The sequence below is a fragment of the Myotis daubentonii genome, chromosome 3 (assembly GCF_963259705.1).
Source record: "Myotis daubentonii chromosome 3, mMyoDau2.1, whole genome shotgun sequence".
In the NCBI taxonomy this organism is placed as follows: Eukaryota; Metazoa; Chordata; class Mammalia; order Chiroptera; family Vespertilionidae; genus Myotis; species Myotis daubentonii.
The window spans coordinates 200,059,921-200,087,615 of record NC_081842.1 but is presented as its reverse complement, the minus strand read 5'-3'; the positions used below and the strand labels follow the sequence as shown (position 1 = coordinate 200,087,615).

General features: G+C 47.7%; 1 protein-coding gene across 1 annotated transcript in view; it reads left to right on the top strand.

Annotated features, from left to right (window-relative positions):
* Positions 1-301: 301 nt before the first annotated feature.
* The window catches only part of LOC132231401 (antizyme inhibitor 2-like), a 45,352-nt gene continuing 17,958 nt past the window's right edge, over positions 302-27,695 (top strand). Inside the window, 9 exon segments of the mRNA XM_059690428.1 lie at positions 302-336; positions 338-482; positions 1,031-1,204; positions 1,692-1,864; positions 2,666-2,800; positions 3,801-3,966; positions 4,765-4,912; positions 11,130-11,230; positions 12,102-12,319. Coding sequence (XP_059546411.1) covers positions 302-336; positions 338-482; positions 1,031-1,204; positions 1,692-1,864; positions 2,666-2,800; positions 3,801-3,966; positions 4,765-4,912; positions 11,130-11,230; positions 12,102-12,319 — 1,295 coding nt within the window.

Below are 27,695 nucleotides of genomic sequence, written 5' to 3'. Positions count from 1 at the left end.
CATGTGCCCTGCTGTGGAATCAAATCCTGATCTCCCGGTTCAGGGGTCAACAGTCAACCACTGAGCTACACCGGCCTGGCAGTTTTGTGCATTTTGTTTGGTCTCATACTAGGTCTCTGAAGCAGGCTGGGCCTGGCCAGTGGTCCATCCACAGATGAGAAAGTTCACAAGGGCTCCATGGAGCTCTACGTGGCTGCATGGGAGGGCCGAGGACTTACTGGCCTAGGAACTCTGACTCCACGGGCCAGCAGGGCGCTGGGAGGAGGAGGGAGGAGTGTCCTCAGTGCAAGGCCTTTCCTGGATGCTGGGAGTGTCCCTGGCAGAGCGCTCTGTTGGAGTCAGGGATGAGCACCACCCTCATGGACTCAAAGGAGAACGAAGGGCACCCTGGAAGCTCCTCAATGAAGGACATCGTCCCGCTGGGGCCTGAGGAATCTGCCATGGAGGTGGTCCTGAGGAAGATCCGGGAGCTCTCTGCTTCGGTGAGGGGAGAGGACGGAGGGGAGAGGGAGGGTCTCAGTCCCTACTTAGGTGGGACAGAATATGACTTTGTGTTTTATTAGTCAGTTTACTAGGTCTTACTGAATAGCTGTGTTCCCGGGTGGCATGGGGTATTTCTCCTGTCCCCTTCTAGTCCCCCACCAGCTCCTGGGATTCCACCCTGTGCCAAGCGATCCGGGTGAGGGTTGGAGAGTCCTGGTGCCCATTTGGTCTATAAAGCTTGTTGCCCTCCTGTCTTCCTGTTGTAAAAGTTAGAAGATCAAGGATCAAATCCTACCATTGCCATGTAGTTGCTATTGACGTTGAGAAAAAGATTCACATTGTAGTGCACCTGACACGTGCATAATTTTTTAACCAATATCACCCCAATGTATTCAAGAAAAAGGAAAAAAATAAAAAGAGATTTTAGAGCCGCAGTTTCCTCTTTCCCAACTGGGTAACAGTAGTACTTGCCGCATGGAGACCCTGTGAGGATTCACTGAAATGACACAATGCCCAGCCTTTCTTGCCTCTCTCTCTGCCTTGGCAGGACCACCGAGACCCCTTCATGGTGGCCGACCTGGGAGTGTTGGCCAGCCGCCACCAGGCCTTCTGCCAGGCCCTGCCAAGGGTCTCGCCCTTCTATGCGGTGAAGTGTAATAGCAGCCCCTTGGTGCTGCGTGTCCTGGCCGCCCTGGGCACCGGCTTCGACTGTGCCAGCCAGGTGAGCTTGGGCCACAGCCAGTTTCCTAATCCATAGGCCTGATGGTTCCTGGAGGAAAACGGCCAGTTGCGAGGTGTCTCAAAGTGGGGACAGCAGCCCATGAGCAGTGGCTGATGTGTGTGGTGCCCAGTTGTTTGTGAAAGAATAAATGAATGAACTGGGAGTGGTGCACCCTCCACTGGTCTAGGTGACGAGGGCAGTCAGCCTGAGCTAAGGAGTGGAGGGAACATGTGCTTTAATCCACAGACCCCGTTCTGTCCTGGCCCAGCCATTTCACTGGAGCCTCAGTTTCTTGGTCTTTAAAATGGGTTCAACTATATGTTCCTCAGAGCAGTCTAGAAGCTTAAGGAGCACAATATGTGCCCAGCGCTGTGCCAGATGCACAGTAGGGACTCAGTAGGGGACAGCTCCTCATGCCTGTGGCTCCTGTGCCCAAAAAGCAGGGCAGCAGGGAGGCAGCCCCTTATTCTGGCTTTGCCCATGGCAGGTGGAGCTGGAGCAGGTGCTGGGCCTGGGCGTCGCCCCCTCTCGCATCATCTATGGCAACCCCTGCAAGCAGGTCTCCTACCTGCAGTATGCTGCCCGCCATGGGGTGCAGCTCCTGACATTCGACAGTGAGGAGGAACTGACCAAGGTGGCCCAGCACCACCCTGGGGCCAGGTGAGACCAGCAGGGCTGCAGGCAGGTGGGGACAGGGAGGAAGTTCTGGCAAACTGGCTTGTGCCTCAGCAAGGAGATTAAGGCTGTTCCGTGGTGACTAGGAGACGCCTAAGCAGCAAAGAGCAAGAATTAGTGCCAGGTGTCCCAGTGCCCTCCCTGGTGCCCATTCTTGTCAAATAAAGGTTTCCTGTGTCTGCAGAGGCGCTGGCAGAGCCTGGCATTACGGGTCTGGAGTCAGCAACCTCATGGGAAAAGCACTCACATAGGATTTAGGAAGACCATGGGTCACATTTCTGACTTTCCTGTTGCATCTGTGTGTTCTTGGGAAAGTTATTTAACATCTCTGATCCTGTGACAGGAGGTCTGCTGAAGGGATGCTTATAATTTTATCTTTTTTCTGCTTTTTCTTGCCTGGGCTGAAGTCTGTAAGAAGTAATGTAGCCCTAACTGGTTTGCCTCAGTGGATAGAGTGTCGGGTCTGTGCACTGAAGTATCCTGGGTTATCTTCATGTCAAGGGCACATGCCCCAGTTTCAGGCTTGATCTCCAGTAAGGGGCGTACAGGAGGCAGCCGATCAATGCTTCTCTCTCATCATTGGTGTTTCTATCTCTCTCTCCCTCTCCCCGCCTTTCTGAAATCAATAAAATTATATTTAAAAAATTTTAAAAAGTAGTGTGTTCCCTCCCTGGACCTCCATGGCTGGACAGTCCCGAGGACCGAGGAGTTTAGGTGGGGCAGCAAAGCATTCAGGCTTGGGGTTCGTGTGTCTAAGAACGCCTGTCACCTCACACCCCCTCCCAGGCTGGTCCTGCGACTGTGGACCGACGACAGCCAGAGCCCATTCCCTCTGAGCTCCAAGTTTGGGGCCAGCCTGGAGCTGTGTGGACACTTGCTCGAGTCTGCCCGAGACCTCGGCCTGGCTGTGGTAGGCGCCAGGTAAGAGCACAGACTCTCCCTCCTGTGAGGCAGGGCTCCTGGCCCCCACGCCTGTCCGCAGCCTCTGACTCCCTGGGTGCCCTCGGGTCAGCGTGGCCCCTCTGGGCCTCCGGGGGCTCCCTGTGGTCCTCAGAAGAGGAGGTGGGTTTCAGCTGCTGGAGGGTGGGGCAGGCGAGGCACTGGCCTTGAGTGCAAATTTAACAGGATGCCGAAAACTTTGTACTCGAGAGAAATAATGTTTTAATAAATAATGTTATATTACAGTATTTAAAAAATGCAGGAAAAAATCCATGATGAGAGAATATCAGAATTTTAAATCAAAATGGGATTGGCATTTCTAAATTTTCCTGTGGCTTCTGGGTCCAATTATTCTTAACTAACCTTGTCTTTAAAGTTTTTGTATTTTATTCATCATGATATTTCTGCATCAGCAGGCTCGATCCCTTGATGGGGTGTGTACAGGAGGCAACCAGTTGAGGTCTCTCCCTCACTCGCTCTTCCTCTCTCTCTAATATATATAGATAGTTCATGGAGGTTACTTACCTTGATGGCTCAGTGCTTTGGTGCCCCCTTGAACGTTGCCCCTGAAGTGCTTCCTCCCTCAACTCACCTCAGCTGCCCCTGATTGGTTCCTCTGCACCCCCTGGTGGATGGTTTGAGATTTGGGGTTCTGATCACTTGCATTCCAAGGCGGAGAAGAAGGGGAGCCCCTGCCGCGAGGCTTTGGGAGGGGTGGCTAAGAGAGGTGACTGCCCCACAACCACGAGAGCCCAACTCACGGACTGTCATGTGGTGTGTGTCTCTGGGGCCCCCATGTGCACCGCCAAGGCTGTGGTTCCTGTGGGTGCCCACGAGCTCCATGTAGTCACGTGTGTCCCCGTGTCTGTGTCCGTGCTGGTTCACATTGTGCCTGTGCGGCTGTTTCTGAATGTATATCTCCTCCTGCTGACCCTTGCGTTTCCTCGTGTGTCTCTGCACCTGTCACTGCACCTGTGCTCAGCTTCCACGTGGGCTCGGGCTGCCAGAATCCCCACAGCTTCGCACAGGCCATCGCCGACTGCCGGCGGGTGTTCGAGATGGGCCGTGGGGTCGGGCATGACATGAGCCTCCTGGACATTGGAGGGGGTTTCCCCGGCGTGGAGGGCTCTGAGCCGGAGTTTGAGGAGGTAAGAGGGGAGGAGGAGAGGGCGTCTGGGGGCCCCAGCGGGGTTTATTGCACAGAGTGTGTGTGTGTACAGGGAGCTCTTGAAACTCAGTCCTGTGCCTGCATGTAGCTGGGCTTTCTGTGGGTTGAGAGGTCTCTGGCTACATGTGTGGCATGTGCACATATACAAGTGTATGTGTGTGTGTGTGTGTGTGTGTGTGTGTGTTTGCATGGGAGCATGCGGTTCTGAACCTTCTATGGACGTGTTGGTTCCTATCCCTGGTAAGGCTACAGTCAGATAGAGGTTTCCTTACTGTGTCCCCCACACCCAGGGGACAGTGTTCCTTTGCTGATCATGTATTGATTTCAATGTTTCCAAGTCAGACCTCATGGTGCTACAGCCTGGTCACTAGGCTTGTGCCCTCGGGCACTTCTCCCCTCTGGGCCACAGTCTTTTTTAAAAAATATATTGTATTGATTTTTTACAGAGAGGAAGGGAGAGAGATAGAGAGCTAGAAAAATCGATGAGAGAGAAACATGGATCCGCTGCCTCCTGCACATCTCCCACTGGGGATGTGCCCGCAACCCAGGTACATGCCCTTGACTGGAATCGAACCCGGGACTCTTCAGTCCGCAAGCCGATGCTCTATCCACTGAGCCAAACCGGTTTCGGCTGGGCCACAGTCTTGACCTATCTCCTCCCCTGCACAAGGGGGTGCTGTCACCTTCCCACAGAGCTGTCAGGGGAATGAAGAGAGAGGATGCAGGGAAAGACCCCGCACAGGGACTGGCCTCACAGGGCTCGGGTCTGTCCCCACAGATGGCGAGAGTGATCAATGCTGCCCTGGCCCAGGACTTCCCCGAGGGGACCGGCATTGAAGTCATTGCGGAGCCAGGCCGCTTCTACGCGGCACCTGTCTGCGTGGCCGCTGTCAACATCATCGCCAAGAAGGCTGTGCTGCAGCCAGGTGGGTGGGCCTGGACTGGGCAGGGAGCGCTCTGTCCAGGGGTCCCCAGGCCTTGGGGGCAGGAGGGGCAGAGGGTCTGAGTTCCACCCTGGCTTCCTCATTCGAGGGAAACATGCTTTGATTTAGCTACAGGATAGAGCCTGTTAGTAACATTACTGTGTTGTTCTCAGAGAGCCTGGAGGGAGGCATTGAGGGTCTTTATTCTTCCTGTGTCTGGAGGGGAAGTCTGAGGGCACAGCTCATGGGCCACAGCCTCCCCTGCTGGTATGCACCTTACTGTTTCCAAGCAAGCATTTTCTAACAGGCGCGGAGTTTTAGAACCCAAGTTCTAGTGGGTAAACAGTATTTCTACAACAAACATATGAAGGAAATATTGTCGGTACCATGGCCTGGAGCTTAAGGGTGACATTTGTAGGGTAACAGTAAATGATATTGAGGTCAAACATCTCAGGAGAGTTTTTGATTGTTTGTTATCTGGGGGAAGCGGTTGGGTGGGGTTGCTGTCCTCACAAAGGGAGCTAAGTGCAAACTGAAGTGCATGTTGAGCTAGAATAGACTCACCCTCTGGGTTAGTGCCCTTTAATTTTTGAAATGTTATGACCGTCATATAAGTATTTCTAAATAATTTTTATTTTATTTTTAAAATATATTTTTATTGATTTCCGAGAGGAAGGGAAAGGGAGAGAGAAAGACAGAAACATCAGTGATCAGGGAGAATCTGAGTGGCTGACTTCTGCACATCTCACGCGGTGGATTGAGTTTGCAACTCAGGCAGGGTCCCTGACTAGGAATCAAACAATGACCTCCTGGTCATAGGTTCATGCTTAGCCACTGAGCTACGCCAGCCAGAATCTAAGTCATTCTAATCTGTTTCCTTATCCTTTGGACAAATGCCCTACCCACACCTTTGTAACTCTAAAGGCATGGGGGTCCACTAATATCATTTCCTCACAAAGCTTCTCATTAGAGAATGTTGTGATTTGGGGCATATGATTTCAGCCATCATTTAACAAAAGCCCAAATTATGCATATTATGACTTATCATTGTTGTCTTCACAATAATAGGAGCTGCCAGTGATTTAAGGGGCTATCATGTGAGCAATTACTGTTTTACCTCATTTCTGCTCAGCCCTCCTGTGAGGCATTTTGGGGCCATTCCCATTTTGCAGGCAGAGGTCTGGAGGCTCAGGGAGAGGAAGTGACTGTCCAAGGCAGCACAGCGAGCTCATGCACAGCGGCGCCAGGTCTGTCTGACCGAGAGGCTGGTGCCCTTGTGTTTGCAGACATGCCTTCTGAATGGAGCGCCCAGCCTCAGGACTGCCATGACTAACCCATGACCAACTGGCTTAGGGACAAGTGGGGCTGTGGGTGCAGGAGGCTGGATCAGTGCTGGCAGCTGAGAGAGAGCGCAGGACAGGAGGACTCACACCAGGGAGAAGATGGTGGTGGTGGTGGTGAGGGGACCCAAGCAGAGGAAACCAATAATCAGAAAGATCTGGGCATCTAAATGCTCAAACGGTATGGAATGGTCCCAGTGCCCACAGAAACCAGTCGGAAAGATTAAGGAAATCAATGTCTAAGGACAGACTAGCAGTGGTTGTTCAGAAAGTGGTTGGTAGTAGTTCATGTCCTAGAGTCTGGGGCTGCAGGTGAGCATCAGCTCAATGTACTTCGGAGTGTGATGGAGCTGGGGAGAAGCCGCCACGGGCTCAGTGAGGCATCAACAGAGGCAGAGCATTTAGAGGGAAGGAGGTGACAATTACGCTGCTCTGACGGTGAGAGCCGGGCACTGTTTAAGATGTAGCCGGGATCTGCTTTAATCAGATAGCACAGGACATACAGACACAGAAATAACTGCCTTAAATAAGAAGATTTCACTCATGGTTCCCTGGATTGAGGAGGCATGGAATGCACCCCGGTCACATGGGGAAGCCTTGGGCAGGTCAGGAGGCAGGAGAAAGGGCCGGCAGTGGTGAGAGGCTTCACTGTGGTTTTCTTGGGAAGGCACGAGGGAGGCAGGCAAAACTAAGTAGGCAGGTTTGGGTCATTTCCATGGGCTGTGGGCTGTAAGGACAGCCCTAGTAACTGAGATGCCTAGTGCCTAGCCCTGGGATAGTTAGGGGAGGGTACTGGTTCACCCTGTGAGAGCTTAATCGGGCAGGGCGTTGGCAGATGCAGACTCTGGTCTGGCTGGTCCGTGTGTTCAGGTGCCCTCGCAGGGCTGTCTTCCTGCCTAGGAAGTTGGCAGCCCTGGGAGGAGCGGTGTCTCCAGGGTCAGCAAGGCCCCAGATGCCAGAGCATCAGGAAAAAGAAAACAGAAAATATGGGTAACCCAGGCAGTCCTTTGAGGAGGGAAATGGACCAGTTAGCACACCCCTAATAGCACCCTATGGCATCATGCCATAAAAAGGCATTTTGCTCTGGATTTTTCCTCGCACTGTAGGCAAAACCTACGTGTCAGGGAACCTGGTCAAGGTGAGGACAGAAGATCTGGGTCCTGACCTGGGGACTAATCCCAGCCCTGCCACATTGTCCTGTGTAACTTCTTAATGCCGGTGGTCTTGATCCAGCATCTTTTTTTTTTTTTTTACGTTTTTTAAAAAAACCTTTATTGTTCAGATTATTACAGATGTCCCTCTTTTTTGCCCCCATAGCTCCCCTTCACTCGGTTCCCACCCCACACCAGGCCCTCACCACCCCACTGTCCGCATCCATAGGTACTGCATACATGCATATAAGATCTTTGTCCAATCTCTTCCCATACACTCCCCACACTCCCCCACCCCCCTGAGAATTGTTAGCCTGCTCCATTTCCATGCCCCTGATTCACCAGTTTATTCTGTTCATCACATTTTTTATTCGATTTTTAGATTCAGTTGTTGATAGATATGTATTTGTTGTCACTTTGTTGTTGATAACTTTTTATCTTTACCTTTTTCTTCTTCTTCCTCTTCTTAAAGAATACCCTGCAGCATTTCATATAATATGGGTTTGGTTGTGATGAACTCCTTTAGCTTTTTCTTGTCTGTGAAGCTCTTTATCTGACCTTCAGTTCTAAATGATAGCTTTGCTGGATAAAGTAATCTTGGTTGTAGGTTCTTGGCATTCATCACTTTGAATATTTCTTGCCACTCCCTTCTGGTGGCCTGCATAGTTTCTGTTGAGAAAGCAGCTGGCAGTCATATGGGTACCCCCTTGTAGGTAACTGACTGTTTTTCTCTTGCTGCTTTTAAGATTCTCTCTTTGCCTTTTGCCCTTGGCATTTTAATTATGATGTGTCTTGGTGTGGTCCTCTTTGGATTCCTCTTGTTTGGGGTCTCTGCGCTTTCTGGACTTGTAAGTCTATTTCTTTCAGCAGGTAGGGGAAGTTTTCTGTCATTATTTCTTCAAATAGGTTTTCAATATCTTGCTCTCTCTCTTCTTCTGGCACCCCCATAATTCGGATGTTGGTATGCTTGAAGTTGTCCCAGAGGCTCCTTACACTGTCTTCATATTTTTGGATTCTTTTTTCTTTTTGCTCTTCTGTTTGGGTGTTTTTTGCTTCCTCGTATTTCAAATCTTTGACTTGTTTCTTGGGATCCTCTAGTCTACTGTTGAATCTCTGTATATTATTCTTTTTAAAAAATATATTTTATTGAGTTTTTACAGAGAGGAAGGGAGAGAGATAGAGAATTGGAAACATCGATGAGAGAGAAACATCGATCAGCTGCCTCCTGCACGTCCCCCACTGGGGATGTGCCTGCAACCAAGGTACATGCCCTTGACTGGAATCAAACCTGGGACCCTTCAGTCTGCAGGCCGATGCTCTATCCACCGAGCCAAACTGGTCAGGGCAAATCTCTGTATATTATTCTTTATTTCAGTCAGTGTATACTTAATTTCTGAGTGGTCCTTTTCCATTATTTGGCATTCTCACTGAGATCCTTGAAGGTCTCACTAAGTTCCTCGGAGCTTTCTAGAAGATTATTTTTTTTTAAATTAAATCTTTATTGTTCAGATTATTACATTTGTTCCTCTTTTTCCCCCCCATAACTCCCCTCCTCCCAGTTCCCGCCCCACCATCCGCCCTCACTCCCCACCCACTGTCCTCATCCATAGGTGCACGATTTTTGTCCAGTCTCTTCCCGCATCTCCCACACCCCTTTCCCCCCCAAGAATAGTCAGTCCATTCCCTTTCTATGTCCCTGATTCTATTATGATCACCAGATTATTTATTCACTTGATTCTTAGATTCACTTGTTGATAGATGCATGTTTGTTGTTCATAATTTGTATCTTTACCTTTTTCTTCTTCTTCTTAAAGGATACCTTTCAGCATTTCATATAATCCTGGTTTGGTGGTGATGAACTCCTTTAGCTTTTCCTTATCTGTGAAGCTCTTTATCTGACCTTCAGTTCTGAATGATAGCTTTGCTGGATAAAGTAATCTTGGTTGTAGGTTCTTGGTATTCATCACTTTGAATATTTCTTGCCATTCCCTTCTGGCCTGCAAAGTTTCTGTTGAGAAATCAGCTGACAGTCATATGGGTACTCCCTTTTAGGTAACTGAGTTTCTTTCTCTTGCTGCTCTTAAGAGTCTCTGTTTGTCTTTTGCTCTTGGCATTTTAATTATGATGTGTCTTGGTGTGGTCCTCTTTGGATTCCTTTTGTTTGGGGTTCTCCGTGCTTCCTGGACTTGTAAGTGTATTTCTTTCACCAGGTGGGGGAAGTTTTCTGTCATTATTTCTTCAAATAGGTTTTCAATATCTTGCTCTCTCTCATCTTCTGGCACCCCTATAATTCTGATGTTGGTGCGCTTGAAGCTGTCCCAGAGGCTCCTTACACTATCTTCGTATTTTTGGATTCTTTTTTCATTTTGCTTTTCTGGTTGGGTGTTTTTAGCTTCTTCGCATTTCAAATCTTTGCCTTGATTCTTGCGGTCCTCTGGTCTGCTGTTGGGAGTCTGTATAATATTCGTTATTTCAGTCCGTGTATGTTTAATTTCTAGTTGGTTCTTTATCATAACATCGAGGGTCTCATTGGATTTGTTGAGGATCTCAATAACTTTATCGGGGGCTTCTAGACAGTTCTTGAGAGACCTTAAAAGTGTGGTTCTGAACTGAATATCCTCCATTGACAGTTTTTTCCTGTTTCTTTGTCTCCGCATTTTTTATGCTTTCTTGGTGCACCCCCTAGTGGTATTTGTGTGCAGTCCTCCTGTAGTTAAGCCTTGATTTTTGTAGTTAATACTAGGGGGATTTGACCTCCAGGCCAGCTGGCTGCCTGATCCAGCATCTTGAAGGGTTCAGGAATCTGGAGAAGCGCAGTGTGTAAATTAACCAAGGGTCCAGAGATGAAACATAATTTTGGAAGTCATTTTGGGGGGCCAGAGAAGACTAAGCTAAAGGAACTGAGTTCTCCCTGTCTAAGGACCCGTTGCTTTTTATTAACAAAAATTGTCCTAAGGCAAGGCGGAGATATATACAGTGGTGCCTTGACTTACGAGTTTAATTGGTTCCGAGACCGAGCTCATTAAGGAGCTCATTAACTCAAATTACTTTATCAACTCAATGCAAAAAATCAGCAGAGAAACAGCTGGTATCTCAAAAAACTCGTTAGTCAGGACACTCATAAGTCAAGGCCCCATTGTACATCAAACGGCCAGGGTTTAGTACACAGAATCCATTGTCAGATTGGAGGACTTGCCTTTGGCTGTTCAGGTGTTTGGCCAGTAGGAGGCAATAACATGTAGATTAAGATGCCCTTAGCTGCCTGGCAGCAAACAATCATTTAATGCAACCTTTTCAGGTTTGGGGAAATGCCCTCAGCCATTTCTAGATGATTCAGCCCTGCTGACATGCTGGAATTGGCTTCTGGCAACTTCTGGCAAGACTCAATTTCCTCAGCTGTACAGTAGTGTTCCATGTCCCTACTCAGAGTGTCATTAGGAGAATGAAATAATTTTACTTGTGTAGACAGGTTGGAAAAATGTCTGGGCCATTGCTCATGGCTACTTATATTATTCTTAGTGGCAGTAGCAGCCCCAGCACAGTGATGGGGTGCAGGTGGGGCAGAGGAACAGTGGGAACCCAGGGAACAGGCCTGATTCTTGCAGGGGCCAGGGAAGGGTTATCCAGTGCTGGCAGAGGGTTTTGGCCGGTCCTAGGGTGCTGGACTCAGTGCTGACGGTTAGTGGTGACACCTGGCTGAGCACAATCCTGTCCTCTCCCCTCTCCCAGGAGGCCACCGGAAACTGTTGTACTATCTCAACGAGGGCCACTATGGCACCTTCCGCATCTTTCACAGGGAGCGTTTCCCCAGGATGCCAATTGTGGTGAAGGTAAGGACACCCAGACTCTGATAGCACTGAAATCAGGACTCTTCCCTGTGAGGCAGGGATCCCACTGTGAGGTGCAAGGGGGCAGAGTCTTAGACTACACATGGCTTTGTAGATTGTCACACCACATGCATGTACAAGGATGTACACAGGCAAGCCTGTTTGTATTTGCATGTGCACTTCTGTGTGTGTGCATTTTGTGTGTGAGCATGAAGACTGACACCTGTACAGGTAGGTGGGTGGATGAGTACATGGTCCTGTGTGGGTGTGTGTACACATTGGTTTGCCTCTGGGTTTCCATGTGATCTCTCTGTATGCACTGTGTGTGTGTGTGTGTGTGTGTGTGTGTGTGTGTGTGTGTTTGACCAGAACCCTTGAATGGTTGAGATGCAGGAGTCCTTGGAAATGGAGGTTCTCCAACTTGCTTCCCAGTAGACTCATCTGGGAAGCTTCCAAGGACCCCGATGCCGAGGCGAAGGCCCAGGTGATTGGAATCAGGCCTCTCCTGGGTTGGGACGTGGCATCAATCCTTTGTTAAACCTCCTCCCATGTGACTCCAATAGCAGATGAGTTTCACCCACTATTTTGAGTGATTATTGACTGAAATCTTTTGCTTTTATAGATGGGAAATGGAGGCCCCATGTGTGTGGCCTTGAGAATTAGCAGGGCTAGAATGTGTCACTTGAGCGAATATAAGCTCCATGAAGGCCGGGTCAAGAGCAGTGCCTGGCACTTAGGGACTGGTGGGTGTGAGTGACTGCCAGTGTCCTTGCTGGTGCCTGGGGGTGCTCTGCTGGCCGAGGGCATGGGCTGGGAGGGTGGGTTGGAGCAGGAGCTCTTCCTTCTCTGATTTCCCACCCCTGTGTCCCTGCAGGAGTTCTGCTCAAAGCCGCCCCTCTTCCCCTGCATCCTTTATGGTCCCACTTGCGATGCCTTTGACACGTTCTACAATGAGGAGGTACAGCTGCCCGAGCTGGACGTGGGTGACTGGCTCATCTTCCCCTCCATGGGCGCCTACAGTTCAGTCATGAGCTCCACCTTCAATGGCTTCCCGCCTGCGTCCATCTGCTACATCATGGGACCTAAGCTCAGGTATCTGAGGAGAGCTCAAGGATCTGAACTTGGCCCAGGGAGCTGATGGCTAAGCTATGCGTTCCCAGGTCCAGGAAATACAATTACCGCCCCCCCCCCCCCCCCGACACACACACACACACTGGCCCCAGAAAACATCCAACTGGCATACATTGCCTGTGGGGTGGCCTGTTACACCCATTACCCATATAAGTTCAAGGCAGCCCTCCTGGGCAGCTGTGACAGCTCTGATGTTTAGACCCCTCTGTGTCCACAAGCTGACATCCTTAAAGCCCCCGTAACCCTTAATTCTTGGCCAAGGCCCCACTCTGCTCTGACCATTTGTGGGTGTTCCCCGCTTCCCTCATTCGAAGTCCCTTCTCTACCAGCCTCATGCTCCCTCAAAAGCTCTGCCCAAGGGCCTCCTGTTAGCCCAATCTAGGGTTTACTCCCCATGGTGATGGGGGCTTCTAGAACACCCCTTTACTGGTACAACCTTTCCACAGGAGTCTGCTGGAGACAGCGCCTTAAGCTGGGACATGGCAGAATGGAGGGGTTCCAGACACTTGGTACGCCACCTGGGAAAGCTTGGGCGGAAGTGGGGGTGGGGTGGGGAAGAGACATGTGGGAAGCAGAGGTTTGGTTGCCTCTGCAATGATGAGGCAATTTTCCCCCAATGTTGGCCTGAAACACAGGTGAGCCCTTCTGGACAGATGACTCCACCCTTGTGATTCTTACCCCCTGAGCCCTGGAGTGGGGTAGGCTTGAGAAACTGGTGTTATTATGTTGGGGTCCAACCCCAGCAGGTCCAGGGGTTTCCAAAGGTGTGGATGGAGTCGGCGAAGAAGAAATGACACAGAGACAGCGTTCAGTTGATCAGCAGCCTCGCCAGGTTCTCTAGTCAGGTTCTCCAGCCAGGTTCTGTAGCCAGGTTCTGTCTTTATTCTCCTGTTACATCTGTATTTATACCAGTTGGTATTAATCCTATCCATTCTATTCCAAAGGTTAGGTCGTTTGTTATCTCCATTCCAAGGTCACTACTCTATTGTTCTGTTAAGATACAAGGAAGCAACTGAAGGAGATTATCCTAAGTAAAGATTATGTAGTTTAAATGTGATTGTTCATAGTTAAAGTGATCAACTACCCACCTGGCACTTAGTTAAGGGGTTTTACTGATTTATTCTCTTCCTTAGTCCTGTTAATCCCTAACTCCAGGGAAAAATCCCCACCTGGGGAAACAACCTTTCTCTGAGAGGTGACCTTGGTTAAAACACATAGCGCTAAGTAGGGGAGCAAACATATTAAGAACAGTATGCCATATACACCAGGTCCCTTGAAACATATGCTGTGCAGATGTTTCTTCCTTGAAGTGACTATGTCAGGCAGCAAGGATGGACCGGCTTCCGGCATTATTACAACACGTGCTCCCTGAAGGCCATAGCCTAGAGTGTGAAGCAACCTGCCTTGGCCAGGACCTTGAGATTCTTTCATCCCTCTTTTTATTTAAAAAAAAAATATGTATCTTAAAAATTGATTTTGAGAGAGAGAGGAAGGGAAATGGAGAGAGACAAACATCAATGTGAGAGGGGAACACCCATTGGCTATCTTCTGCACACCCCTTACTGGGGATCAAGTCAGTCCACAACCCAGGCATGTGCCCTGACCAGGAATGGAAACAGCAACCTTTGGGTGCTTGGGAAAATGCCCAACCAACTGAGCCACACTGGCCAGGGTTCATCCCTCCTTTTATCCAGTTAGTGACCCCTGTGTTGTTCCGGAAATATTCACGTGAACTATAGGCACCCATTCTAGTGCCAAGAACACCTGGTGTGGAGTCAGAACTGTAGCAAATCCAGGCTCCCACCACAAACTGGCATTGAGGTCAGAGCTCAGTTTCTCCATCAATGGCATGAGAATGATATTCGTTAGTACCCTCCTGGCATGGCTGTGGAGGGGATTAAGTCAGATAATGCAAATCCTCATTCAGGTCAGTTCATGTCCAGAACCCTGCCTCAGGTTGGCCTTGACCCTGGACCTTTCCTACACAGAGACCACTCCCTGCCCCCTTGGTCTGGGCATCCTCAGGGAGCATATTGCATCTGGCCATACAGGTATTGGGCCAGGCATGTGGGTGACTGGCCTGGCGTTGGCCTTAAGAACCCCCCAGTTTGAAAGGTGGGAGGACAACGAATGGTAATATCCAACTCCCAAATAAGACAGGGACCACTGTGTGTCTCCCAGGTTTAGAAACAATATTTGGGAAAGTTCTGAGCTGAGAGAAGAAAACGTGTCCTACAGGCAAGGACATTGGCGGAGGTAGGGGCAGTGGGTCCAGGGGCCAAAGCCACTTACCTCCTGTGTCCTGTGTCCTTTTTAAGCTTCACCTGATGTGACTTCTCTGATCCTCAGCTCCTGCACATGGTCCTTGTCATTCACCAGAGTCAGCCCCACCATCTCATTGCTGCCTCCACACTCAGCTCAGACCAGGGGTATTGTCCAGCCTCCTGTGCCAAAGACATCTCAGCCCCAGACATCTGAGGAGAAAGGATGGGCTGCAGACGCCTCCTAAGGACGCTAGAGGGCTCAGGCAGCCTTCAGGTCCTGTGTTACTCATTCCTCTACTCCCAGATCCTGAAATTTGGGCTAGAAACAACCACACTTACCCCCTCAGAGGTGTCTGGAAGAGCAAATATGAGTGGGCTTTAGGTAAAAATAAAGTTACATTCATGTGCAAGAATTGCTGGAGTGTTTTGTGCTTTGCTCTACAGGTGTTGCCCTGTGGCATTTTGGATGTCAACTCATCTCCCCATTCATTCATGAATACATTCATCCATCCATTTATCATTCATCAGTCTTTCCATCCTTTCGTCCATTGATCCATCCATCCATCCATCCATTTGCTTACCATCAATTGATCCATTCATGCATTCATCCAGCTGTGCATCCATCCATAAAATAAAATGTGAGGGCCTAGTCTGTGATGGTGTTATTCTAGGCAAGGTTATGCATGATGAATAAGATGTGCAGAACCTGTCCTCATGAAGCTTACCTTCCATTTTCCTCCATTGGGAAAATCAGAGCAGGAGCAAACATATAAATGATAAAATAAAGTGCAAGCAACAAGTATTGTAAAGAAAAATTAGAGCAAGGAAAAGGGATATGGAAGGATAGAGGATGATCCTTTTTTTTAAAGCATGTTTTCATTGATTTTAGAGAGTGAGGAAGGGAGAGGTAGAGAAAGAGAAACATCCACATGGATCAGTTGCCTCCAGTATGGGATCGAACCCAAGACCTGGATATGTGCCCTGACTGGGAATTGAACATGGGAGTCTTTGGTGGACGGGGTGATGCTCCAACCAAGTGAGCAACACCAGCCAGGGTGAGGATGGTGCTATTTTAGATAGAAGGTCAGTGAAGTCTGTCTGAGGGTTTGGGATGTGAGCAGAGACAAAAGGGAGCTATGTGTTTAGCTGGGGGCAAAGTGACCTGTGTGGGAGTGCTGGGGCCTTTCTCAGCATCTACTAGGGTTCATAAATCTGGAGAAAGGGTTGCAATGCAAATTAATAAAGAGGCTAGAGAAGAAATATGAATTTGGGAGGAATGGGGAAAAGTCAGGGGAGGCTTAGCTTTAGTAACTAAGCTCCCCAATCTCCTTTTGGAGACTCAAAGCTTTTCATTCCCACATTTTGCCCTATAGCAAAGCAGATATACATATCAAAGGTAAGGTTTGGTAAACAGTAAAGTATAAATAGGTTGGGGGAAATGCCTACAGCTGTCCAGCAGCAGGTAATAACATGCAGATTTTCAGCCCTGCTGAAGCCCCAAGGTCCATCAACATTTTGATGAAATTCTTGCATTTATGGCCTGCTGGAATTAGCCTCCAGCATATGCCCCTTATTTGATTTAATAAATTTAACAAGAGGAAGAAGAACCAAGATGGCGGCATAAGGTATAAACCTGTGTGTGCTGCCCCCCGCAACAACATTGAAACTACAACTATAAGACAAAGCAGCTATCATCCAGAAACATGGGAAAGCTGGCCGAGTGGAAGTTCTACAACAAGAAGGAAAGAAAAAAGCGCATTGAGACCGGGTAGGAGGTACAGAGGTGCCAAGAACAGAGGTACGGAGGTGCGCATGAGGCAGCTGCTAATGGGTGAACGGTTTTTTTTAATCGGAAGGGGATACCAGCTGTCGAATGCACTGAACTCATTTACCACGAGACTCTGGGGTCCCAGACTCCTACGGGGAGAAACTGGACTGTCTTGCAGCGGGTCGGAAAGTGAGGGTGGCTTTCTCACAGAGCTGCTGGCAGGGATCATTGTTGCTGTGGGGGCGCGGGACTCGGGGACGCAGAGGGACTGGGCGACGCAGAGGTGCGGAGTCAAGGAGACAGCTGATGACAGCCATTGCTGTTTGCTCCGCCCTCGTGATTCTCTGAGATCCCACCCCACTCAATTTACATCCCATCCAAGCTGTGTGCAGTGGTGCAAAGGAACCACCTGCGCTCTTGCAGCATAGCCTAACAAACTGCAGCTTGGTCAGAGAGCTCCAAAACTTCCAAACCCCAAACAAAGAGGAGAAATCTGCTGATATTGCTGTAGCTCCTGCTGGGTGGACTCACACAGGGGTTGACTTGGAGATCCAGGAGCCAGGGTACCCCTGGCCAGATACCAGATTTCAACTCTTCACATCCATAAGGGACACACTCAAGAAGCAGACTCAGTGAGCACCAAAGCCCCACTGAAGCAAGTCCTACCCATAAGGGTGTCTCCAGCACAGCAGTTCTTCCACTGTAGACACAGCGGGTCGTCATAGTCAGCCAAAAATGTGGAGACAAAGAAACATGTCACAAATGAAAGAAATGGAGGAAAGCAAACTAATGGAGGACATAGAGTTCAAAATCACAGTTATAAGGCTACTCAAGAACCTTCTACGAACCTCCGAGGAACTTAGTGAGACCTTCAAGGATCTTAATGAGAATGCCAAAAAAATGGAAAAGGACAAGTCAGAAATTAAACATACACTGACTGAAATTAAAAATAATATACAGAGATCCAACAGCAGACTAGAGGATCCCAAGAATCAAGTCAAAGATTTGAAATACGAAGAAGCAAAAAACACCCATCCGGAAAAGCAAAACGAAAAAAGAATCCAAAAATATGAAGATAGTGTAAGGAGCCTCTGGGACAACTTCAAATGTACCAACATCCGAATTATCAGGGTGCCAGAAGAAGAGAGAGAGCAAGATATTTTAAGCCTATTTGAAGAAATAATGACAGAAAACTTCCCCTACCTGATGAAAGAAATAGACTTACAAGTCCAGGAAGCGAAGAGAACCTCAAATAAGAGGAATCCAAAGAGGACCACACCAAGACACATCATAATTAAAATGCCAAGGGCTAAAGACAAAGAGAGAATCTTAAAAGCAGCAAGAGAAAAACAGCTAGTTACCTACAAGGGAGTACCCATATGACTGTCAGCTGATTTCTCAACAGAAACTTTGCAGGCCAGAAGGGAGTGGCAAGAAATATTCAAAGTGATGAATGCCAAGAACCTAAAACCAAGATTACTTTATCCAGCAAAGCTATCATTCAGAATTGAAGGTCAGATAAAGAGCTTCACAGATAAGAAAAAGCTAAAGGAGTTCATCACCACCAAACCAGGATTATATGAAATGCTGAAGGATATTCTTTAAGAAGAGGAAGAAGAAGAAAAAAGTAAAGATAAAAATTATAAACAACAAAGTGACAACAAATACATATCTATCAACAAGTGAACCTAAAAATTAAGTCAGAATAAACTGGTGAATATAATAGAAGCAGGGGCATAGAAAGGGGGTGGACTGACAATTCTTGTGGGGAAGGAGGTATGGGGGGTGTGGGAAGAGACTGGACAAAAATCTTACACCTATGAATGAGGACAGTGGCAAGGGGTAAGGGCCTGGGGTGGGTTGGGAACCAGGTGGAGGGGAGCTCTGGGGGGGGGGGGGAGGAACATCTATAATAATCTGAACAATAAAGATTTATTAATAAAAAAAATTAAAAGGCTAGAGAAGAAATATGAATTTGGGAGGCATGGAGGAAAGCCAGGGGAGGCTTAGCTTTAGTAACTAAGCTCCCCAATCTCCTTTTGGAGACTCAAAGCTTTTCATTCCCACATTTTGTCCTATAGCAAAGCAGATATACATATCAAAGGTAAGGTTTGGTAAACAGTAAAGTATAAATAGGTTGGGGGAAATGCCTACAGCTGTCCAGCAGCAGGTAATAACATGCAGATTTTCAGCCCTGCTGAAGCCCCAAGGTCCATCAACATTTTGATGAAATTCTTGCATTTATGGCCTGCATGAGAGAGAGGTATGAACCTGGGAAAGCAGAAGAGCAGAGTGAATGAGAGGAGGTATTGGGAGGTGAGGAAGTAGGAGGGTCCAAGGGCTGATGTTCTCAAACCTCCTTGTTTGTCAGGGCTTTGACTTTTCTGAGAGGGAAGGAAGGCCCCAGAAGGTTTGAGCAGGTGAGTGCACTGAGGGAATGCAGAGAACTTGAGGGGTTCCTGTCAAGCCCTGCAAATGCTGGTGGTTGTGGTGCAGGTAATAAGAAGGACCAGGCTCAGGACAGGCTGTAAAGGCCAAGTCAGGAGAATTTGCTGAGAGGTTAGGTGTGGGGTCTGAGCAGAGAGGAGTCAGGAAGGACTCCATGGTTTTTGGTCAGAGCAATCCACAAATGGGGATGCTGGGGGTGAGGGGAGAAGCAGCTTAGGGGGTTCAAATTGAAAGCTCAGTTTGGACAGACAGATTTGAGAAGCTTATTCAATTGCCAAATGGAGTCAGATGTGAGCAGGTGGTCAGACATGAACATGGGAGAGAGATATGAACATGGGAGAGAGATATGAACATGGGAGAGAGACATGAACATGGGAGAGAAGTATGAACATTGGAGAGAGGTATGAACATGGGAGAGGGGGATGAACATGGAGAGAGATATGAACATGGGAGAGAGACATGAATCTGGGAGAGAGACTTGAACATGGGAGAGAATCTTAAACATAAGAGAGACCTAAACTTGGAGAGAGGTATGGACATGGGCATCATCCCAGTGGATGGACCTTACATCTCTGGGGCTGCCCAATTCAGCCAGGAAGTGAGAGTCCATAGAGAAGATATGAGTCATGGAAACTAAGAGAAGAAATGATTCAAGAAGGAAGCAACTCATCTCTGTGAGGGGGGGTGGGCACTGAGATCGCCACTGGGAAAATGTAGGCCATTGGTGATCTTCAGCATGGCGTTTCAATGCCAAGGAAGGTTGGTGAAAGTGGGGTCCACAGAGGAAGGTGGGAGGAGCGGGAAGTGCGAGGTGCTCATGAGAAGAACATATATGAAGGTAGTGAGGTGGCGGGAGGAGCCTGAGAATATGTCCTGTTAAAAGAAGACCTGCTCTGTTGTGAAGTAGACAGTGAGGGGATCTGTGACACAAACTGAGGCAAGGACAGACACTGGGGACTAGGGTAGGAAGACCTTATCAGTCATGAAAGGAATCCCAAATCATTGAAAGATTTTTAAAGAGAATGGAGCATGTTCACATGTGCTCTCAGAAGAGGTCACTGTGACTGCAATGCAGAGTGGATTGAAGGGCAGACCAGAGAGACTCAACTGAAGTAGATGACTGGGGAAATGCGTGAGGAAAAATGGGAATGGGATGTGTGTTGGAGAGTGAGAATGAGCTGGGGAGAAGGATGAATCTGAATTTCTTGGTTTGTGCACTTGGCAGTAACTTTCACTGAGATGGAAAAGCTGGCAGAGGTCATATTGGAGGTACAGGTCATGCGTACAGTTTGGGACATGTTGATAAAATGAATGCAAAGTGCCTGACATTATTATTAGCTCTTTAACATAATTATCCTGTTATTATCTGTTTAACAAGCCCCAGTCTTTCTTCCAGGTCTAGTTCAAGAGGAACACTCCCAGCTCCTCCAAGTAGAGTGTGTCTTCCCTCCCGAGTATTTTATGAAATGTAAAACACATTACTTATCAGTTCACTAGGAGATTCTGATCGCCTCTCTGCCTGCCTCACTGTGTGCCTAGTACAGAATAGATGCTCTCATAATGTTTGTAGATGGGTTAACATGACGAGTGCTTTTCTCCATGGTCTTGCTCTCTTTGGTTTCATCATGAAAGTGTTGAAAGCAGCCAACTGTCCTTCCTCCTGATCTCAGGACTTCCATGGCGTTGTGAGGCCTGCTGTGGCAGAGCTGCCCGCCCGAATCTGGAGCAGGGGAGGCTCAGCCTCAGGGCAGATTGAAATCCAGTGTATTCTGTGCTTCCCCTGTGGCTCCCAGAGGTAATCAGCTTGCCATGGAGAGTTATGTCATGGAGGAGACAGGCATCTTTTGCATTTTTCCAGAAGGCAATCAGCGGTCTCTCCCCTTCCCAGGGAGGTAAGCTCCAGACACCTGCTTCAGAATCTACAGAAGACCTTCCAGGCTGGGAAGGAGACCTAGAAATATCAGCCAGAGGCCTTGTTTCTGCATCTGTGAAAATTGAAGGTGTTGGAGCACCTTGGGGTACATAATGGCAAACGTAGAGTCTTGAAGCTTCCTTCAGAGTGTCATTAGGCCTCATTGGGTGTCAAGGGAGCCTCAACAGGTCACACCACTGCCATCACTATCTCCATCATCAGTTAAAACATGTGAGGCTCCCAGCCGGTGTGGTTCACTTGGTTGAGCAACCCAAAGGTTGCCAGTTCCATTCTGGTCAGGGCACATGCTTGGGTTGGGGTTTAATCCCCGATGGGGAGTACAGAAGGCAACCGATAGATGTTTCACTCTCACATTGATGTTTCCCTCTCTCTCAGCTTCCTCTCTCTAAGTATGTCCTTGGGTGAGGATTGAAAAAAAAAAAAGAACTTATGTGGGATTTATGATGTGTCAACAAGTGTCCTATGGGTTCTGTATATGGCATCTTATTTGACCTTCACAATAACCCAATGAAGCAGCTGCTATTTAGACCTCATTTCTCAAATCTCAATGTGTTTTTCACAGCACTATAAGAGCACAGGCTCTGGAGTCAGGTCTGGGGTCCTTATCGGCTTTGTATCAGTGGTGTGTCTTGAGCAGGTCATTTATCCTGTTTTGATTTCAATTTCCTCATCCACAAAACAAGGACAGTAACCCCCTCTCTGGGCACAAGTCCTTCTTGGGTGAAACCGGGAAAGCTCACTCTGCTCCACGGGTGGCCTCCGGCAGGAGGGATCAGGGTCGTCCCTCTGGGATGACTCTGTCTCCAGCCTCCTTGCAGGGTCACTTCAGGTCACTGCACAAGGACACTCATGGGCCCCAGCCTGCTGCCTGTCAAAGGAGACCAAAGTGTTACTGGACTGTGACCGTGACTCACGTTGTGACCTGGGCCATGAATCATAACTTTCTAGGTGCAAAGGCAGTCCCCAGGACAATAGAATCTAAAGGCACTGGGCTTACGGAAGAGCTAGGTTGGGTCCCGTGAGCCTGTCTGCAGACGTCTGAAGAGCCGCCATAGGCAAGAGGATGTGTGAAAAGAACAAAACTCTGTGAGCCATCTGTGACTACCTTTAGCCTTTAAGGTTTAAGACTTTCAAATCTGAGTGCTGCCTGGTATGGTTAAGGTTCATTAAAAACAGACTCCTGAGCACTCTCCTTTCCCCTTAGTTTTGCCCCAGAAGCCATCGTTTAAACTCTGTCAGGGTCCTTGGGTGTTTACCTCACTATTTCCAGATAACAAGCCAGTGGTCCTATTTCATGACTTACTGCTTTAAATAGGAACTTTAGTTCTTTTATATCTCTCTACTCTATTCAGTCTTTCCTATATAGTTTATCACAATTTTGCTTATATCCGTTGTCACTTTTTACTGTGTTATGACTACATGAAATATTTTTCTTGTCTTTGCCTATTATTTTGAAAGGCATCGGGTATACCTGGTTACCTGTTGTGTTAAACAGATCAGATGGGGTCTCAGTAGGCTGAACTCCTGTTGTTGTCTTAGAGAGCCTAGAGTCCACGAGCCACGCTGTTGACCCCTGCAAACCTGACCATTCTGATTCCACTAGGGCCCTGCTGTCCACTACGGTAACCGGATCACCTCTGGGGGGAGTACTGTTACTTGGCCTCTATGATGCTCCAGGACCTCATCTCATCTTTCCCGTTGAAAACAGAGCGTCCATTTCAAGGGCAGGAATTCCCTCTTTATCTCTGGCTGACACGGTGCTTTTCAAAGATGCCGATGTTCCCTTCACTGATGTGATTCTCAATACATTTCTCAGTCTTTGGGGAAGCTGTGTTTTCTGACCTCAGGGTTAGGTGGTGAGCGAACTGTGTGAATATTCTTTCTAAATCTCTGGGTTCCTTCCTCTAGATGACAAGGGAATTTATGGCATTTATTTACCCATCCTGCCACTGAGTTCAGGTTCAGGTGATGGACTGAACAAACATTTCGAACAACTTCCAGATGTTGAGCTCGTGCCTAGAGGGCAGAATATGGGTAAGAACTCATGAATAATTGGTCTGATCTTAAATGATATTCCTCCCTTCCAGGTCTAACACCTCAGCGTTCATTCCCACACAGATTCTATAGGTTTTCTTCATGTGAAGTAGTTAAAACCTTCAGATTATATTGATGCCGGGAGCTCGTCCATCCTTGCTGTTTCAAGGGACCTGGCATATATGGCATACTGTTCTTAATATGTTTGCTCACCTTCTTGGCACTATGTGTTTTAACCAAGGTCACCTCTCAGAGAAAGGTTGTTTCCCCAGGTAGGGATTTTCCCCTGAAGTTAGGGAGGGAATAAAACCCCTTAACTAAGTGCCAGGTGGGTAATTAATCACTTTAACTACGAACAATCATGCTTAAGCTACATAATCTTACTCCCTGGAATGGAGATAAGAAACACCCTAACCTTTGGGATAGAGATTGATAGGATTGGAATCAACTGGTATAAATACAGATGTAACAAGACAACAGGACACAGAACCTAGACACAGAAGCTACACAGAACCTAGAGACAGAAGAACTTCGCTGGAGAGAACATGGCAAAAGATCCTGGACAGAAACTGGAGACAGAACCTAGAGACAGAACCTAGCGAGAGAACATGGCAAAAGATCCTGGACAGAAACTGGCCACAGAACCTAGAGACAGAACCTAGCGAGAGAACATAGCAAAAGATCCTGGACAGAAACTGGCCACAGAACCTAGAGACAGAACCTGGCTACAGAACCTGGATAGAATGTGGCAAGAGAACCTGACTAGAACCTGGTGACTGAACCTGGCTGGAGAACCTGGACAGAACCTGGCTGGAGAACCTAGCGAGGGAACATGGCTGGAGAACCTGGCTGGAGAACCTAGCAAGAGAATATGGACACAGAACCTGGCTGGAGATCCTGACCAGAACTTGGCTAGAGATCCTGGCTAGGCTGCTGATCAACTGAACGCTGTCTCTGTGTCATTCCTTCTTCGCTGACTCCGTCCACACCTTTGGGAACCCCTGGACCTGCTGGGGTTGGACCCCAGCATATTGGCATGTCAGTTTTCCTTCCTAGGGTCTGACTTGGTAATTGGGGTGCTCTGGGGTTCTGTTAAAGCACCTGAGGCATTGGGGGATGGTGGGGTGGTCCATGAAGAGAGTGAACCCTGGGCCTGTTTATGAAAAGATCTTTAGACAGTGGGGTAGGGCCTCATCAGTCCAGGACTAAAGGTTACTTGTGCTGACAAGGGATTCATAATAGGTCTGTGGGATAAGATACTCTGAGACTTTTAAATCTTCCCATATGTCTTTCTTAACAATTCTTAGGATACTGTCTTTCACAGTCAGTCCTTCAACTTTCACATGAGATCAGAGGCCAGATCAGTCAGTTTACAGCTGAGTAACTATTTATACTACATATATATGTGAATATAGATTATATATGCATATACATGTATGCATATGTAAAAAGATGAAGGTTACGTATATAAGATAGAGATGAAGATTGTAAGCTATAGAACCCTCCCAGCACTCAGAGGCCCTCTCACACCCTCTCCCTGTCACTGGCAGCTACCCAGAGGTCTTGACTCTTCTGAGTACCGTCAGCATAGATTACTTTTCTTGGTTTGAATTTCATATCAGTGGAATCTTAAAGTATGTATGTATGTGTGTGTCATTATTTTGGGCCTGGCTTTTTTGCTCAACATTAGATATGTGATGTGAGATTCACTCATTTTTTTTTGTTTTGCATTACATCTTTTTTCATTGGTTTGTAGTATCCATGAAATAGGCATGAGGGAGAAACCAAGATGGCGGCATAGGTAAACACCAGAGTTTGCTGCCTCGAACAACCACTTCAAAAATACAACCAAAAGACAGAATGGACATCATCCAGAACCACAGGAATGCTGGCTGAATGGAAATTCTACAACTACAAGGAAAGAGAAAAGGATACTGAGACTCAGAGGAGGCGCAAAACGGAAGTAAAATACTAAGGTGTGGAGTGCATGCGGAGTGGGCTGGCAGCTAAGGGCACGGTTGTCATTTTCAATCCAGAGGGAGTCTCAGGCTCTGAGCTCCAGTTCCGGGCGAGTCTCTAGGGACCCAGACTCATAAGGGAGAAGCGGGACTGTCTGGCATTGGTCGGAACTTGAGGGCAGCTTTCTCTCTGAGGGGCTTGCAGCGATTACCGAGACACTGAGAAGCAGAGCCTCTGAGGGCAAGACTGAGAGCAGCCATAACTGCTAGCCCCGCCCTGTTGATCCCGTGGGACCCTCCCTGCCCAAGCCCTGTAGGGAGGCTTTTGCTGGATAGCCTCAGGCAAAGGCTAGATTAGCACCTCCCTAGAGATCCAGGAGCCAGGAAACCCAGAGGTCAGAGTGGGACCATCCAGTTTGCAGCTCCGTAAAACCATAAAGGACACACTCAGGGGGCAGACTCAGTGAGCACCAAAGCCCCATTGAAGCAAGTCTTGCCCCAGAGGGGTGTCTCCAGCACAGAAGTTCTCCCACTGCAGACACAGCTGATTCTCACAGCCAATTGGCCTGGAGGTCAATTCCTCCGAGTGATAACTACAACAATCAAGGCTTAACTACAACAAGACTGTGCACAAATCCCACAAGGGGGTGCACCAAGAGTGTCCACCTCAGGTAATTGGGGAGGCTGAACCACTGGGCCCTAGAGGACACTCAGCACAGAAAACCACTTTATCAACACAGGGGAGCATAAAAAATGCAGAGACAAAGAAAAAGGACACAAATGACAGAAATGGAGGAAAGCAAAGAGGACCACACCAAGACACATCATAATTAAAATGCCAAGAGCAAAAGACAAAGAGAGAATCCTAAAAGCAAGAGAAAAACAGTCAGTTACCTACAAGGGAGTACCCATATGACTGTCAGCTGATTTCTCAACAGAAACTTTGCAGGCCAGAAGGGAATGACAAGAAATATTCAAAGTGATGAATAGCAAGAACCTACAACCAAGATTACTTTATCCAGCAAAGCTATCATTCAGAACTGAAGGTCAGATAAAGAGCTTCACAGACAAGAAAAAGCTAAAGGAGTTCATCACCACCAAACCAGTATTATATGAAATGCTGAAAGGTATCCTTTAAGAAGAGGAAGAAGAAGAAAAAGGTAAAGATACAAATTATGAACAACAAATACACATCTATCAACAAGTGAATCTGAAAATCAAGTGAATAATCTGATGAACAGAATGAACTGGTGATTATAATAGAATCAGGGGCATAGAAAGGGAATGGACTGGCTATTCTTGGGGAGGGAAAGGGGTGAGGGGGATGCGGGAAGAGACTGGACAAAAATCGTGCACCTATGGATGAGGACAGTGGATGGGGAGTGAGGGAGGAGGGTGGGGTTGGAACTGGGTGGAGGGGAGTTATGGGGGAAAAAAAGAGGAACAAATGTAATAATCTGAACAATAAAGATTTAATTAATAATGAAAAAAAAGAAATAGGCATTAATTTATTTATCAATTCTATGGTTGATGTACTTCAGGATTGTTTCCAATTGGGGATATTGTAAATAGACTTGCTGTGAACATTTGTCCATATTTTTGGTGGATATATTTTTTGGGGCATTTCTTACTTCTCTGGGTATGTACTCAGAGTGGAATTGCTGAGTCATAGGGTAGGTGTATGCTTAGCTTTAGTAAATGCTGCCAAAGAGGTTCTCCAGAGGTCGTAGCAGCAGGAATGGGAGTTCCAGCTGCTCTAAATATTCCAAAGCACTTGGCATTGCCAGCCTCTTTCATCTTAGCCATGCTAGCGAGGATGAGTGGCATCTCATGGTGATTTTACTTTGCATTTCTCTGATGACTAATTATGTTGGATATCGCCTCATGTGCTTGTTCGTCATTTGATATCTTTTGCGCGCGCGCGCGCGCGTGTGTGTGTGTGTGTGTGTGTGTGTGTGTGTGTGAAGTAAGGCTGTAATTTAACTGGCATTGTAATGTGACAATTTATAATCTTAAGCTTTGATTTTAGTTTTTGTGATTGGCTTCTTTATCTCTTCAGCTACAAGAGATGAGGGATTCTTCATAGTTCAGTCATAGATAGTTCCTGGTTCTCTGATCATGTTTGTGCCAATAAATGATGACTCTGAGCTTATTCTTTTATTCCTCTAAATTCTCTCATACATTTAGATGTCACTCCACCCCCAATATGTGCCTTTCGTGCCATTCTATGTCAGCAAACATTTGGTCCCCAAAACCTGATTTTCTAGGAGATCAGATCATTTCAGATGAGACAGGTAATAATTTTATTAACTACTAGAGGCCCAGTGTGCGATTGAAATTGCGCGAGGAGGCGCTCCACCTCCCACTGTGGGAGGAGGCACCCTGCAGGGGGCCAGGACCTGTGCCTGACTTGCAGTGCCCCCCAGGCCCCCTGCCTGTGTCCACTCCAGGGTGCCCGAGCCGCTGCCTGCTCAGGTAGGCCCCCCTGCCTCCATTTCTGTCTCTGCTCTAGGTCTCACCTGCACATGCAACCTCTTCCTGTCTGGTCATGACCCGTTACTGAGTCCCAGCCTAATTTGCACACACACATATATTATATATATACTAATAGCCCGGTGCACGAAATTCGTGCACATTAAAAGGGAATTAATTTCCCTAACCGGTTTGGCTCACTGGATAGAGCATCAGCCTGTGGAATCAAGGGTCCCAGGTTCGATCCCTGTCAAGGGCGTGCACCTTGGTTGTGGGCACATCCCCAGTGGGGAGTGTGCAGGAGGCAGCTGATCAATGTTTCTCTCTCATTGATGTTTCTAACTCTCTATCCCTGTCCCTTCCTCTCTGTAGAAAATCAATAAAATATATATTTTTAAAAAGCAATTAATTAGTGGAGATATTTTATTTATTTATTTTTATTTTTTTAATGTTTTATATA